This window comes from Lithobates pipiens, unplaced genomic scaffold (assembly GCF_037356315.1).
Source record: "Lithobates pipiens isolate NorthernLeopardFrog02 unplaced genomic scaffold, aLitPip1_a1.2 Scaffold_16, whole genome shotgun sequence".
NCBI lineage: Eukaryota > Metazoa > Chordata > Amphibia > Anura > Ranidae > Lithobates > Lithobates pipiens.
This window is the reverse complement of record NW_027507748.1, coordinates 451,832,730-451,850,267: the sequence shown is the minus strand read 5'-3', so window position 1 is coordinate 451,850,267 and position 17,538 is coordinate 451,832,730. Positions and strand designations below refer to the sequence as shown.

At 42.2% G+C, this 17,538-nt stretch overlaps 1 protein-coding gene across 2 annotated transcripts in view; it reads right to left on the bottom strand.

The window, feature by feature from the left end:
* JADE3 (jade family PHD finger 3) overlaps nt 1-17,538 on the bottom strand; it is a 133,134-nt gene that overhangs the window by 52,525 nt on the left and 63,071 nt on the right. For both annotated transcript variants that reach the window (XM_077482803.1, XM_077482802.1), the window contains one exon: nt 5,263-5,348. Coding sequence is in view for 1 of the 2 variants with exons in the window: in XM_077482802.1 (XP_077338928.1) it covers nt 5,263-5,348 (86 nt within the window). In the remaining variant the exon portion in view is untranslated. The remainder of the gene's footprint in view (nt 1-5,262; nt 5,349-17,538) is intronic.

The following is a 17,538-nucleotide window of genomic DNA, read 5'->3' as shown; positions in this document are numbered from 1 at the left end:
AGAGTTCCTTGGTCTTCATGGCAGTGTTTGATTAGTGGTGCTTCTTGCTTAGGTGTTGCAGCCTCTGGGGCCTTTCAAAAAGGTGTGTATATGTAATATTAGATCATGTGACACTTAGATTGCACACAAGTGGACATCATTTCACTCATTATGTGACTTCTGAAGGCAATTGGTTGCAACTAGAGCTTTTTATGGGCTTCATAACAAAGGGGGTGAATACATACGCACATGCCAATTAGCAGTTTTATGTATAGATTTTTCAAATGTTAATTTTTCACCAACTTAGACTATTGTGTTCTGATCCATCACATATAATTCAGATTTTAAAAAAACATTGAACAAAGGCTGTAATGTAACAAAATAAAAAGCCAAGAGGGGGTTGAATACTTTTGCAAGGAGCTGTGTGTAAACCCTAAATTTCACAAATTTTGCGCTTTTCATCATGTCTCACTGTATACAGACTTCTGGAGCAAAGAGTTTATATAAACCTGTTGCAAAGTTTTACCTGGATTTCCAGACAGCTAAAAATATATTATATATAAACATATATTAGGGATGCACCGAAATTTCGGCCGCCGAAACATATTGGCCGAAAATGCCCTTTTCGGCAATTTGCCGAAAGGAAAGAACGGCCGATAATTGAGCCGAAAATGGGGCGGGGCCTGGGGGAACTTTGATAGACAGATCACCTGTCCAGATTGGATGGGTGATCTGTCTATCAAAGTGCCTGGACAAGGGGGAGGGGCTGTGTGTTACGGTGCGCGACGGGGGACACACAGCTATTAAAATTAAAGCTGTGATGTTCCCGGCGCTCTATTCAACCAGATGGCTCTCTTCACTGCAGAGGGGCATCGCTGGCTGCATCAGTGGGGGGGCATCGCTGGCTGCATCAGTGGGGGGGCATCGCTGGCTGCATCAGTGGGGGGGCATCGCTGGCTGCATCAGTGGGGGAGCATCGCTGGGGGGCATCGCTGGCTGCATCAGTGGGGGGGCATCGCTGGCTGCATCACTGGGGGCAACGCTGGCTGCATCACTGGGGGCAACACTTATCTCTTTTATCATGTCGCCAGTCTCTGACCACCTCCTGTACCACGTCGCCAGTCTCTGACCACCTCCTGTACCAAGTCGCCAGTCTCTGACCACCTCCTGTACCACGTCGCCAGTCTCTGACCACCTCCTGTACCACGTCGCCAGTCTCTGACCACCTCCTGTACCACGTCGCCAGTCTCTGACGACCACCTGTACCACGTCGCCAGTCTCTGACCACCTCCTGTACCACGTCGCCAGTCTCTGACCACCTCCTGTACCACGTCGCCAGTCTGACCACCTCCTGTACCACGTCCCCAGTCTCTGACCACCTCCTGTACCACGTCGCCAGTCTCTGACCACCTCCTGTACCACGTCGCCAGTCTCTGACCACCTCCTGTACCACGTCGCCAGTCTCTGACCACCTCCTGTACCACGTCGCCAGTCTCTGACCACCTCCTGTACCACGTCGCCAGTCTCTGACCACCTCCTGTACCACGTCGCCAGTCTCTGACCACCTCCTGTACCACGTCGCCAGTCTCTGACCACCTCCTGTACCACGTCGCCAGTCTCTGACCACCTCCTGTACCACGTCCCCAGTCTCTGACCACCTCCTGTACCACGTCGCCAGTCTCTGACCACCTCCTGTACCACGTCGCCAGTCTCTGACCATCTCCTGTATAAAAATATTTTTTTAAAACAGTCATTTTCGGTATCGGTGCTGTTTCGGTATCGGTTTTCGGCCTAGTGTATTTTTCATTTTCGGTATCGGTTTCGGCACCAAAAAACCCATTCGGTGCACCCCTATATATTATATATAACACAGTTGTGCTCATAAGTTTACATAGCCTGGCAAAATGTATGATTTCTTGGCCATTTTTCAGAGAATATGAATAACACAAACATTTTTCACTCATGGTTAGTGTTTGGCTGAAGCCATTTATTACCAATCAACTGTGTTTACTTTTTTTTAAATCATAATGGCAACAGAAACTACTCAAATGACCCTGATCAAAAGTTTAGATACCCTGGTGATTTTGGCCTGATAACATGCACACAAGTTGACACAAAGGGGTTTGAATGGCTATTAAAAAGGTAACCATCCTGTGATCTGTTCGCTTGTAATTAGTGTGTGTATATAAAAGCGCAATGAGTTTCTGGACTCCTGACAGACCCTTGCATCTTTTATCCAGTGATGCACTGACGTTTCTGGATTCTAAGTCATGGGGAAAGTAAAGAATTGTCAAAGGATCTGCGGGAAAAGGTAGTAGAACTATATAAAACAGGAAAGGCTCAAACCTTCTGGCACAAAGTTATTTGGAGTGATGAGACCAAAATTGAGCTTTCTGGCCACAACCATAAATGCTACATTTGGAAAAGGTGGATAGCTGATGTTCTGGGGATGTGTGAGCTACAACGGCACAGAAAATTAGGTCAAAATTGTTGGTAAGATGAATGCAGTATGTTATCAAAAAATACTGCAGGAACATTTGCATTCATTGGCCAGGAAGCTGCGCATGGGACTTATTTGGACATTCCAACAGGACAATGATTGAAAACACAAGGTCAAGTCGACCAGTCATTGGCTACAGCAGAATAAAGTGAAGGTTCTGGAGTGGCCATCTCAGTCTCCTGACATCCACCCATAAGGGCATTTGATTAAATCCCCAAAAGTCAGTTCACTGAGCCATCAGGGTTGAGGGCGCTTTAGAGGAGTATTGAATCATGGTGCTGTGATGTTTTAAGGAAGCTAGGTGGTACCTTGCCAGCCTCTCCCAGCAGTCATGATCTGTTTGCATTACATAGAAAAGCACAAGAACACAGGGATGGTGCAACTAAATAATAAAAAAAAGGCATCTAATAAAAGATTTTATTGAAAAATGTAATTAACATGCTGATAAAGGGGGAGGAGTCAGAAAAGGAAAAATCTAACAATATTAAACGACAACATTGTGGGTGTTTCAGGTTATTAGATTAGTGTTGTTTTCAAAGAGACTTATTTGTGGTAAGCTATGAGGATAAACAAGTCACAACACTGCAACACTAATAAGCGAGCAAACAGTCTGATTAATTTAATTTATTATCAAAGTATTTACATGACAACCTACTTGCACATATACAAAATGGCATAAAAAATATTTTATATAAACACACACAGTATATATATTGTATGTAGTCCTTAAAAAAAAAAAAACATGTCATGCAGAAGGAAGTGAGGACATGCACGCATTGCCTCCAGGCGCCACAAATGTATAGCACACAGCAAAGTTCGGCTGTCAACAGAGAAAGAACAGGGTGAAAAAGGGTCAACCTACTGTAGGTCTGTCTATGACTAGCTATAGAAAGTAGGGAAAACAATTATTACAAATACCCATTTTCAACCATTTCTCTTTCCGATTCATATCTCGACTGCTCACTTTAGGATGCCCAGCAACTACACATTCAAAAAACCCAACTACACTGACTCATGAAGGGCAGCCTCTCAAGGATTTAAAAATAATCTCCGAGTCCACTAAACTGGGAGCTGCTGTTGTCTTCTTCCTAAAACGGAGGTACAGTAGTTCACACTCCCACATCTTTATACTTACCTAGATCTCAATGCAGAGGCCCATGGCAATATTTACATTACTCTGCTGGCTTCGTCTGCATGTAAATAGACGCTGATCAATCTGCTAGTCACAAAAAGATTTTTAGGGCCAAGATGCAATTGTCGCGTGGAGAAGAAAATATTGTCACAGGACTCGGCAGAAAGATCCACGTATAGATATTTGAGGGGGGGGGGGGGGGGGGGGGAGGATGGATGGGCTACATTTGTTTAAGGGGAAAGGGTAAGATAACTTAGTTTAAACATTTCCTTCTGCAGGCTCCAGGACTAACAACCTCATCTTGGCTTCACTACTTAGTAAGTTAGTGACTCAAAATAGGATGACTGGGTTCAGTCTCAGACATTACTAAATGCATACTTGTCCAGCTCACTTGTAAGGCTCCATGCACACTGAAGCTGATAAACTGCAGTTTATTGGTGTTTGGGCGTTTTTTGTAAAAGCCCATAAACTCCACTCTATGTTAGCCTATGTGTCCATGCACACATGGACGTTTTTCAGCTTTAATGAGCAGTGGAGTTTATGGGCTTTTTTCTGAACGCCAGAAATTCGCGTTCAAAGTGCCGTTTTTCAGCGGCAAAAAACGACAAACGCTCATTAACGCTCATTAACGCTCGTTCATTAGTGTTCGGCATTCTATTTTTCAATGCATTGTGGGATTTTTGGAGTGTCCTCTGTGTATTTTTATAAAAAAACGCCCATTAACGCTAACGCTGTAAAACGCTCATTAACGCTAGTATAAAACGCTGTTAAAAGCAGGTTTTTCAACCAGCGTTTTCTGCCAGCAATCTGGCGTCCAGAAATAGCTTTTTTGAGCTTCAGTGTGCATGGAGCCTTAAGAAGTCAAGGCAAGGATGACAGTATAAAAAATTAAAAAAGTAAATTAAAAATAGAAATATTGCTATTAGAGTCATAATTTTTAAGGCATCTGCCTATTAAATACCAACAGAGAGCAGTCAGTTTGTCTGAAGCATGAGCCCATATATGAAATGTACAAGGAGAAATGCTTCTTTTTTACAAGAGGTCCTGCCTTCTTACACAATAAAGCGGAACTTCAGTCTCTTAAACATTAACTATTTTTAAACCTTATGCTGCTAGCATTAGTAAATGCATAGGAAAGTAAATCATATGTACTTGTCTTAAACTTTTTTTTTTCCAGTTACTGGGTTTCCATGCATAGCCAAATTATGTCATACATCCCAGGAGTCTTCAGTAAGGAAGGAGGGGCCTTCTCAGCACACCCTCTTCTGCTTGCACACCTGAGCCAAGGGCAGGTGGATCCCAGGAAGAAAATGCTACACTAAACATCTGCCCTTGCTGAAGACGGTCACAGCCAGAAATGCTAGAGGGTGTTCCTCAATGTGATTTCTCAAAGTAAAGCATGGAGACATGGATGGATGTGCAAGCTTGCTTTGAATATTTAAAATAAACATTTTTGGTTTGTGGTGCTCAGATGAAGTGTAGTTCCACTTTAAATTATACTCACAAAACAGAACATGCATCTATGGCAATACGTCAACCACTGGTCAGTTTTAGAATAGCAGATTTCAGAGAACAATGCAGATTTTACAGAGTCTCTAAGGGGGGAAAGTTCACATAAATGGCCATCAATGTAAAATAGGCTAGTGTTTACCTCGGCAGATTTCTTCTCTTCCTCATTTGTATATGTACTCTTGTTCCTGTTCTCTTGGAAACAGGAGGAAAAAGAAGTTGAAGGACCTAAAAATAAAGAAAGAAATATTAAAGATGCAAATGACAACTGCTTTTTGTTAAAGTGGACACTAAGATCATTTGGGTCTGCAGTCAAAGGCTTTGGGCTTGTGTCTATTGGCAACAGTTTAAAACTCACAATTCATTGACATGGGAATTAGACCTGCAATTGACCTCCTTAAAAGCAGGTTTTGCATTCTCATAGGCTTTAGAGCCAACAAAAACCCACTGACACAGCAGGCCCTTGCAGTGTTTGAAATATCAGAATTTCTTATAGGCATGATACCCAATGCTGATACTGGCACATGCAGCACATACCTGGGATTAATAAATCAACATAATCCAATAATGACCTGCATTCACTTTAGGCTCGGTTCACACAGGGGCGACCCGTCAGGCGACTTAGCCGCCTGACAAGTCGCGTCCTGCTCTATGCAATGGAACCGTTCTAATCGGAGCGACTCAAGTCGCTCCGACTTAGAAAAAGGTTCCTGTACGACTTTTGGGGCGACTTGCATTGACTTCTATACAGAAGTCATTTCACAAGCCGCCGCTAAAGTCAGATCCCGGTCGCCTAAGGCAGTCGCGCTGCAAGTCGTGCTGCCTCAGTGTGAACGGGCTCTTACTGTATTCATTCATAATCTTTGTTTCTTAATTTTATACATTTTTAACCACTTAAGAACTAGCCACAAAGTGGCTCGATCCCACAAATCGCCGTAGGTGTACGTCGGCTCGTACACGGCGATTCGTGGGCGCGCACTCCATTTGGCCAGTGGGGGGAGCCAATCAGCGGGCCCTGTGGACTCAATGTCTGTCGGTGACCTGCGATCATTCCTTGCAGTGACAGAACAGGGATCTGCCTGACAGGGGAGATCACACAGATCCTGTTTTTCTGCTATGCAGGAAGATAGATCTGTGCGTTTCCCCAGTCACACAGTCCCCCATACAGTCATAACACACAGTGAGGTGTCCTTAGTACAATAACCGTGCATATTTCTATCACCAATTACTGTAACAACGTCACTGGTTCCCCCCAAAGCGAGTGTTAAAAATGTCAGTTAGGTGTCTGATCTGTCTGCCGCAATGTTGCAGTCGTGCCAAAAAAAAAAAAAGAAAAAAAAAAAAAGAAAAAAAAAAAGCATGCCATAAATCTAGCCCCTGTTTTGTAGATGCTATGAGTTTTGCGCAAAACCAATCTATATATACGCTTATTGCAATTTTTTTTTACCAATATGTAGAATACATATTGACCTAAACTTATGAACCCATTTGTTTTACAACTGGATGGAAAGGTTTTATAGCAGAAAGTAAAAAAAAAAAAAAATTGTTTTTCAAAATTGATGCTTTTGTTTATAGCGCAAAAAATAACCGTAGAGGTGATCAAATACCACCAAAAGAAAGCTCAGTTTGTGGGAAAAAAGGATATCAGTTTTGTTTGGATACAGCGTCGCACGACGTCATGCAATTGTCAGTTAAAGCGGCGCAGTGCCATATCGCAAAAAAATAAAATAAAAAAATCGCCTGGTCAGGCAGTGTGTAAATCCTTCCGGGACTGAAGTGGTTAAACTGTTGATGTCAGCTTACTTCCTATATGCTATATATACAGTTGCATCTCACAAAAAAAAAAAAAAAAAAAAAAATCGCCAAAAAATGAATTTATTTCAGTAATTCAATTTAAAAGGTGAAACTCATTTTATATAAATGCGTTACACTGAGTGATATATTTCAAGCATTTCTTTTTTATTTTGAAGATTATGGCTAAAAGCTAGTGAAAATCAAAAATTCAGTATTGCGGAAAAGTAGAATATTACATAAGATCAATAAAAAAAAAAAAAATAAAAAAAAAAAAAAAAAAAAGGATTTTTAATACAGAAATGTTGGCTTACTGAAAAGTATGTCTATGTACGGTATAGTATACACTCAATACTTGGTCATGGCTACTTTCGCATGAATTACTGCATCAATGCGACATGGCATGGAGGTGATCATCCTGTGGCACTGCTGAGATGTTATGGAAGCCCAGGTTGCTTTGATAGTGGCTTTCAGCTTGTTTGTATTGTTGGGTCTGGTGTCTCATCTGTTCATCAAGAATACCTCACAGATTTTCTATGAGGTTTAGATCAGACGAGTTTGCTGGCCAATCAAGCACAGCGATACAATGATCATTAAACCAGGTGCCAATTCTTGCTGGCAAATGAAATCAGCATCTCCATATAGTTGGTCAGCAGAGGGCAGCATGAAGTGCTCAAGAATTTTCTTGTAGAGGGCTGCTCAGACTTTGGCCTTGATAAAACACAGTGGACCAACACCGGCAGATGACATGGCTCCCCAAATCATCACAGACTGGAAAGTTTTGAATTTCATTTGGAAATAAAGTTCCCAAAGTCTAAAGGAAGAGTGGAGAGGCACAGAATCCAAGTTGCATCAGGTGAAGTTTCCACAGGCTGTGATGATGCAGCAATTCATGCAAAAGGAGCCCCGACCAAGTACTGAGTGCATACTATACTGTACATGGACATATTTTCATTAAACCAACATTTCTGTATTAAAAATACTTTTTTTTATTGGTCTTATGTAATCCAACTTTCTGAGATACTAAATGTTGGGTTTTCACTAGCTGCAAGCCATAATCCTCAAAATTAAAATAAATAAATTCTAGAAATATATCAGTCTGTGCAACGCATCTATATAAAATAGGAGTTTCACTTCTGAATTGAATTACTCAAATAAAATTACTTTTTGATGATATTCCAATTTTATGGGATGCACCTGTACAGTATTTGTTTAGACAGATAAACATTTAAAACATGGCAAGGCTAGCTTTATCTGAATAAAACCTCAGAATAAGTCATATTATAAAAGAATCAAATCCTGGCTGATGACTTGAGTGTTTTTAAACACAACATTTCATATTCCTGATACGTGCCTACTGTACCATATACTTGTATGAAAAAGTATCCTGTTCTTTGTATTGCTTCCTTTGTATGAAATTTCTGTTCCTGCCAGTTCCTCTACTTTCCTGTTAAAAGCTGACCACACTAAGCAGGAGAACACACAGTGGTCAGTTCTCCAGCTATGCTGGGAACGCCGTGTGCTCTTCTCCAATGATCAGACTTGTCCTGACACGCCTACTCCACACAGACATTCACTGGAAATCTCAGCTTGCTGCTGCTTCTCCTCCCTTATGCAGCTAAGAGGGAACAGTGGGAATGTGATCACTAAATATATATATATTTATAATATTAGGGGTGCAACGGATCAAAAAAAAAAACTCACAGAATGGATCGTTCCTCGGATCAGAGTCACGAATCAGATCATTTTTCGGATCAGCAAATAATTGGAATTTTCACAGGTTTTTGCAACCAGGTTTGCAACCAGGTTTTTCCACCATATAGTCCCCACTGTAATATCCTCATCTCCCCCACTGTAATATTGGCAGGGCATTGGCAGGGTACGGCAGAGCATTGGCAGGGTACGGCAGAGCATTGGCAGGGTACGGAGGGGTGGCTGTCACAGAGCAGCACTGTGGGCACTACAGATGGAGCCCACACCGCTGCTGACACTGATCTCTCCCTTCCACTGTACAGATCAGTACAGAGAAGGGAGGGAGGAACCGGCATCATAACATGACGCCGGTTTGTTTACAAGTGATCGCTCTGTCATTTGATAATCGTAGCGTGTGCCGATCCGAGCGGGGTGACGATCCATTGCACCCTTAGATATATATATATATATATATATATATATATATATCTCTATCTCATGTGTATCAGAGCTGCACGATTCTGGAAAAAAAGGAGAATTTTTTTGCTTAGAATAAAGATCACGATTCTGTCACAATTCTCGGCAGTTACTGAGTGCTCAGAGTGAAACCTGCCAGTGCCACTGCCTGTCACTACCAACCAGTGCCACTGTCTGTCACTGTCAACCAGTGCCACTGCCAACCAGTGTCATCTGTCCGTGCCATCTGCCACTGCCAATCAGTGCCACCTTCCAGTGCCAATAGTGCCACCGCCAATCAGTGCCATCTATCAGTGCCACCTGCCACTGCCAATAAGTTCCACGTGCCAGCGCCACCTGCCATTGTAAACCAATGCCACCTGCCAGTGCCAACCAGTGCCACCGCCAATCAGTGGCATCTGTCAGTTCCACGTGCCACCAGTGCCATCTGCCTAAGCCAACCAGTGCCATCTGTTGCCAGCCTTACTCTTTCTGGCCAGCCCATAACCCTGATGTAACAGTGTTACATTGGCATTATTGACTGGGTGCTCCGTTGTGAGTTAGGGGGTGAAAATGACTGGCCTTACCCCGGGAGCTGACAATCCATAACACTCAAAAAAAAAAAAAAAACAAACAAAAAAAACTGGCTAACTTCTTTAACTGGTTCCTAGATTCAAAGCAAATTTGTCAAGCCCTGTATATACATATATACACACACACACATACAGTATCTCACAAAAGTGAGTACACCCCTCACATTTTTGTAAATATTTTATTACATCTTTTCATGTGACAACAAATTACACTTTGTTAGAATGTAAAGTAGTGAGTGCACAGCTTGTAGAAAAGTGTAAAATTTGTTGTCCCCTCAAAACAACAACACACAGCCATTATTGTCTAAACCGCTGGCAAGAAAAGAGAGTACACCCCTAAGTAAAAATGTCCAAATTGGGCCCAATTCGTCATTTTTCCTCCCCAGTGTCATGTGACTCGTTAGTGTTACAAGGTCTCAGGTGTGAATGGGGAGCAGATGTGTTTAATTTGGTGTTATCGCTCTCAATCTATCATACTTGTCTTTGGAAGTTTCCATATGGCACCTCATGGCAAAGAACTCTCTGGGGATCTGAAAAAAATAACTGTTGCCCTACATAAAGATGGCCTAGGCTATAAGAAGATTGCCAAGACCCTGAAACTGAGCTGCAACATGGTGGCCAAGACCATACAGCGGTTTAACAGGACAGGTTCCACTCAGAACAGACCTTGCCATGGTTGACCAAAGTGTGCTCAGCATCAAATACAGAGGTTGCCTTTGGGAAATAGACATATGAGTGCTGCCAGCATTGCTGCAGAGGTTGAAGGGGTTTTGTGGGTCAGCCTGTCAGTGGTCTGACCATGCGCCACACACTGCATCAAACTGGTCTGCATGGCGGTGGTCCCAGAAGGAAGCCACTTCTAAAGATGATGCACAAGAAAGCCCTCAAACAGTTTGCTGAGGGCAAGCAGACAAAGGACATGGATTACTGGAGCCATGTCCTGTGGTCCGATGAGACCAAGATAAACTTATTTCGTTCAGATGGTGTCAAGCATGTGTGTCGGCAACCAGGTGAGGAGTACAGAGACAAGTGTGTGTTGCCTACATTCAAGCATGGTGGTGGGAGTGTCATGGTCTGGGGCTGCATGAATGCTGCTGGCACTGGGGAGCTACAGTTCATTGAGGGAACCATGAATGCCAAAATGTACTGTGACATACTGAAGCAGAGCATGATCCCCTCCCTTCAGAGATTGGGCCGCAGGGCAGTTTTCCAACATAACGACCCCAAACACATCTCCAAAAGGACCCCTGCCTTGCTAAAGAAAGTAAAGGTGATGGACTGGCCAAGCATGTCTCCAGACCTAAACACTATTGAGCATCTGTGGGGCATCCTCTAATGGAAGGTGGAGGAGTGCAACATCCACCAGCTCTGTGATGTTGTCATTAAGGAGTGGAAGAGGACTCCAGCGGCAACCTGTGAAGCTATGGTGAACTCCATTCCCAAGAGGGTTAAAGCAGTGCTGGAAAATAATGGTGGCCGCACAAAATATTGACACTTTGGCCCCAATTTGCAAATTTTCACTTAGGGGTGTACTCACTTTTGTTGCCAGCGGTTTAGACATTAATGGCCGTTTGTGGAGTTAATTTGACAGCAAATATACACTGTTATACAAGTTGTACAATCACTACTTTACATTGTAGCAAAGTGTAATTTCTTCAGTGTTATCACATAATAAAATATTAACAAAAACATGAGATACTGTAAAATTATATATATATATATATATATATATATATATATATATATATATATATATATATATATATATAAAAATCTATCTTATTTTTATATATATTTTTTTTTGATTAGCCCACAGGCAGACTGGAAAAAAAATCATCAGTATATGGCCAGCCTTGGGGCTCATGTACACAGGGCAGATGAAAACTCTTCTGAACGCTGGAAACCGATGGTGAAAAACATCAGTTTCACAGCTTTTACATACCACTTATGTAATTTTAGCAGTGATTATGAATGTTTGAGGTTAGAAGTGTTTCAAGATAACATCAGAAGATAACATCCTCCTAAATGGCCACAATGCATACAAAATTATTAAACGATTTCTGCCATTCTGTGAGAGAACAGAGGGTAGCAGCAGAGAGAGCAGTGCGTTTTCACTATGAATCCCATCATAAGCATGTGTGAGGAAATGCTCCTGATGTTGCTGTGGCTCTGAAGACATAGAAAATTGCGTGAGAGGACCAGAGTTCATCACTACTGTACTCATCCATTAATTTATGCAACAGTATGGGGTGAAATTTGTGGGGTTTTTTTTTTTCAATGTTTTTATATGTTCAAATAGTATCAGAAATGTTTACCCCTTTAAAAATGTTTATAAACACAAACAAATGCAATTTACCTAGGTCACAAGCATTTGAAATGCCGGCAAGCTACAGTCCTGAACATGATTTTTCTGCTTTCAAAAAAAATGCCAGGAACCTCAACTGCCTCTAAAACTGCTATAAATGACCAAGGGTACATATACAGATAACAGAGGAATACAATTTTCCCCAAACATGACAGAAAGCCTGAAAACAGCATTCCCCTTTGCATGGGCTGAGACCTTCCTATGGTATTTAGGCATACAACTAAGACAGTTTTGACACGTTATACATGACAAACTACCCTAGTTTGATATCTGCGCGTAGACAGGACCCCCCCCCCCCCCCAAGTGTCCCATATGCTACGTTCATATGGAACTCCCAGAAGTCACGTCTAGCCCTGAGGGTCCTGATGCGTCTGAAGCGCTCCGGTGGTTTGGGCATTCCAGACCTACAAAGATATCACCAGGCTATTGCCCTTCAGAGAATCCTAAACTGGCGCTTTCATCACCAGTCTACACTGTGGGTTACTATGGAGAAGTAACATGGCTGGGAGGAATCTGGCATATGCCCCGTGGCTCTCGTGGGAACATAGGGGGTTTTCTATAGACACATCCCCCCTCATGAACGCTTCATTCAGGACTTGGGACTGAATAAACCGAGTGCTGGGTCTGGCCCCCTGTGTCCCCTCTGGGAGGGTACCTTTGGTTTCCTCCCTGGGGAAAACACGGACTTCTTCGGAGCATGGGTGGATGAAGGGAAAGCGAGCTGCAAGAAACTGTTGAAAGGCGGAAAAGTGATACCCTTTGAATCTGACGATCAGACCTGGGAGACCACATGTTGAACTTCTGGGAGATACAGACAGTTCCACCACTTTTTTGAGACGCATAGTAGCTCCATAAGAGATATCACATCACACACCTTTTGAGAGCCTATTCATAGACGAATCAATCCCACGAATGGTTTCAGAACTTTACCAACTACTGGGGTCCTCAGCCTTGGCGTTCAAACTCCTCTATATACGGTCCTGGGAGAGAGACTTGGGACAGGAGCTCACAGGGCCTCAACTAACACATCAGCTTACCCACTCCAGCTCTGCCGACTCTAAAATGCAAGAGACAGACTGTATGTATGTATGTATGTATACACATACACACATACATACACACACACACACACACACGCTGGTATAGGGTCCCCGTGGAGTTGGCACGGATTCACCCTACCGGCTCTGAATTGTGCTGGTGAGGATGTGGTCAAGGAACCCTATTACAATTGTGGTGGGAATGCCCACTGATTGCACCTTTCTGGGAGGATATTAGAGACCAGGTTAGGGATAGATGTCCCCTTCTCACCGGTCTACTTTCTTTTGAACATCCCTCCCATGCCAATAAGTGGTTCCAAGAAAATGCACTAACCCACCTGCCGAATGCTGCCAGGCAGCTACTTCCTATTTATTGGAAGACGACACAGATACCAAGCAGAGAAGAGTGGATGCGCAGAGTAAATGAGATAAGGGAAGCTGAGGAATGGATTGCAACATATAAAAGGTAATAGAGATAAACATACCGCCACATGATCACTTTGGACAGATCACTTTTCTGACCACATCCATATACCTTCTAGTTTAGATGGGTCCCTAATAAAGCTAGCAGACAACACTGGGTCATCATGACCGATCTAGAGGGTACCTGGCAACAGCACCCTCTGGACCGGAGCACAGACCACAAGCATTGCATAATCATGTCTTACAAAAAAAATCTGATTACCAGGCAGCAGCTGGTCCGGTGCGGGCCACGTAGGTCCCTCATAAGCTTAAGGCGAGATCCTGATCTCTCCCCCCCCCCCATTATTCCTCGCTTTGTCTCCTCCCCCTCCCATCTTCCCTCTATGAACATTCTCATCCCCCCTTCCCCTCTTAATTCTCCCTTCCCCTTTAACGGTTAAGCACTGCCAAAGGTTATACTGTCGATAAGCTTGGCAACAGACACCTTAGAATTACTATGACAGGCACGGCAAGACCGATTGCTAGCACACATGCTTCCAAAATGGAAGCAATAATGTTGTCCCCCCCCCAGTAGATCCTACTTTTTATTAGATTTTTATCAAAATTTGAATAAAACACTTTTGGGGTAAAAATCTATCTAAAGATATTAATGTATCTTAACTGTTTCAGCGCCGGAAGACTTTACCCCCTTTATGACCAAAGCACTTTTCGCAATTCGGCACTGCGTCGCTTTAACTGACAATTGGGCGGTCCTGTGACGTTGTACCCAAAATTGACTTCCTTTTTTTCCCCTCACAAATAGAGCTTTCTTTTGGTGGTATTTTATTACTTCTGCGGTTTTTATTTTTTTGCGCTATAAACCAAAAAAAAGCGACAATTTAGAAAAAAATAAATACATTTTTTTTACTTTTTGCTATAATAAATATCCCCCAAATATAAATATATATACACACACACACACACACATATAAGAAAAATTTTCTTCAGCTTAGGCGGATATGAATTCTTCTACATATTTTTGGAAAAAAAAAAATAAATCGCAATAAGCATATAATCGATTGGTTTGCGCAAAAGTTAAAATAAGGGATAGTTTTATGGCATTTTTATTATTTATTTTATTTTTTACTAGAAATGGCAGCGATTGGCGATTTTTAAATCGGGACTGCGACACAATGTACACATTGGACAATTTTGACACATTTTTGGGACCACTGGCATTGTTAGAGTGTGTTCCAACTGAAGAGGGGAGTGGACTGTGTACTCTGTATGAACAGATGATCTGTCACTTCTCCCCAGAGAACTGGAAACTACTGTGTGTTTACACACACAGATGCTGGTTCTCCATGTGGCCGAGCGATCGCGGGAGCCCGGCGGTGATCGCGACTACCAGACACTCGCATCGGCTCCGTAGGCGAGCATGGGGCGCCGCCCATAGTGGCCACAGGGTGAAGTGACGTTACATAATGTTGTTTCTCCCAGCTGAGCCATTCTGCCGCAGTATAACTGAGGCCTCTGGATAGCAAGTGGTTAAACAGAAAACAAATTTAATTTATTCAGCATGAAATGGAGCTTAGTTATGTAGCATGAGGCTGTATATTGTGCAACATTTACATTTTTGGTAAACTCATTCAATGAATCCAAGCTCTGCAAGTTATTATAACATGCACTGCATTGATGCATTCACACAATTTCACAGTAACCATGAGATAGAAAGAAAGTTCAGAAATATTCCATTATCCCATTGTGCTGCAAATCTATGCACATTACAAACTGTATGATTGTTCGAAGAGAAATGAATCTGTACCAGCCTCTAAGGGTGAGGAGGAAGGACAAGCAGTAAAAATAAAAGTGAAACCTTCTAAGCGGCTTATAAATCGTGTGATCTTTCTGCACATAGCTTGAAGTGCTTTATTCCTCCCTTGAGGAGCAAAATGGCAGCAGACCGTAAAAAAGTGACCCAGTTTGGGAATATTTACTAACCCGACAGTTTATTATTCTAAATAGGAAACCTTAATTTTGTTTGCAAATGTTAAATATTCTAACTACCAGAAAGAATGAGACCTTTCATTTAAAGAGAACCTGTAAATTTTAGATCCATCATGGAAGCCCCTGTTGGTGGGCACCCACATACCTGCTGCAGCCACATCCCTCACCCTGTTGTGTCACTGCAGCATCACCAGCTGCCCCATTAAAGTGAATGGGACTGTCAGAGTCAACAGCGGATCAGATGAGGAGGCACTGCGGGACAGAGATGGCAGTTGCTCATTAAAAATGATGATTTAAATCAAGACTTCTTACTAGCGATTTAAATTATGATTTAGATCGACTTGATTTAAATCAAATCCACCCTGATGCCAAGTGTCACTGACATACACAAGGTATCCGATCACTTATCATAAGCTGCTCATGCAATCCTAAACCCTGTGGGGTTTTGAGTGTGATGGCTAGAACCCATTCAGGGTCATTAGAAGAACAATTATCTGACCCTCAGGGCAGGTATCTTTTAGTAAGCGGTAAGAGTGGAGATCAGGCTGTAACATTAGCTAACGTATACTTACCTAATACATCCCAGCTTACCTCCCTGGAGTCGTGTGCTGGTCCTTACCCACTTTGCTACAGGGAGAATCATTATGGTGGAGATTTTAATATAGCAATAGATCCCTAAACAGAATCATCCCATGGCGCAACTCAGTTATATTGGTATTTAAGGAAAATTAAACAATGCCTGCATGAGGCTCAACACGTGGATATATGGCGGTCTCCAACACCATAATGCACAAGACTATACGTATTATTCTCCCATACATCAAATCTATTCTAGGATCAATTATTTCTTAATTTCCCATGCACTTGTGGAAGATGTGGTGGAGAGTATCATAGAACCAATAATTCTGTCAGATCAAGCCCCTATTACCTAGTCTCTCTCCAATTCTACACAACCCCCTCAAAATAAAAGGTGGTGTCTTAATGAAAGTAACTTGCAGGAGGAAGTGTCAAGGACAAGACTCTAAGCTGAGCATACAACTTTCTTTGAATTAAATGATATAGGTGATATTAGACCATTATCAGCTTGGGAAGCCAATAAATATTACATCAGGGGATCCTTGATTAAAACTTGGCTCGAGGTGCAAAAAAGAACATCTTTGAAAGTTGAACTCATTAATATAGCGCATGTGCCTGGCAGAGAGACAAAGCATAACACCACCTGAGCTTTTATTATCATCCATTCTTGTATTAACATCACATTCCCAAAAAGGCTTCCCTCCATAGATGCCAAGAAGGCATTTGACAGGGTAAGTTGGGGATTCATGAGGGGTGTCATTTGACATATCGGGATTGGAACAAATACAATGAAGTGGATGGAAGCATTGTACGATTACCCAACGGCAGCGGTTAAGGCCAACCATGCATTATCTACTGACTTTACATTGGCACTTGCCAGGGATGCCCTTTCACTTTTTAATTTACTTTCTCTAGAGCTGCTGCTGAGACATATCAGAAGTAACCCAGATAAACCAAGAGTACAGGTTGGAAGGACATTTCATAAAATGTATGCTTTTGAAGATTATCTATTTTTTTTATTACCAATCTGGAAATCTCTACCTACAGTAATCTAGTTAGAGAGCTGAATCAATGCTCACAATTATCAAATTATAAAAACAATTATGTAAAATCAGAGGTGATGAATTTAACAATTCCAGAATCTAGAGTCTGTTTTGGAATCTAGCTTCTCATTTAAATGGGTGACAGAGACTTAAAGTATTTCGGAATACATCTTACACCAGTGCATAACCAATACAATTCAGCATCATTTTCCACAACTGCTGATTAATATTAGAATCTTAGGAGATGGCAATATCTGACATATATGGCTTGGAAAGAGCAGTATTTTAAAAATGGATGTAATGTCCCAATTATTGTATTTATTCCAGACTTTGCAGATGGCAACTCCAGCTAACTTCCTAAACCAAACACAGGAGTTTATACAATTTCTATGGGCAGATTGCCCACCTAGGATCAAGGCAGATACACTTACTATGCCTAAAAAATGTGGGGGTTTG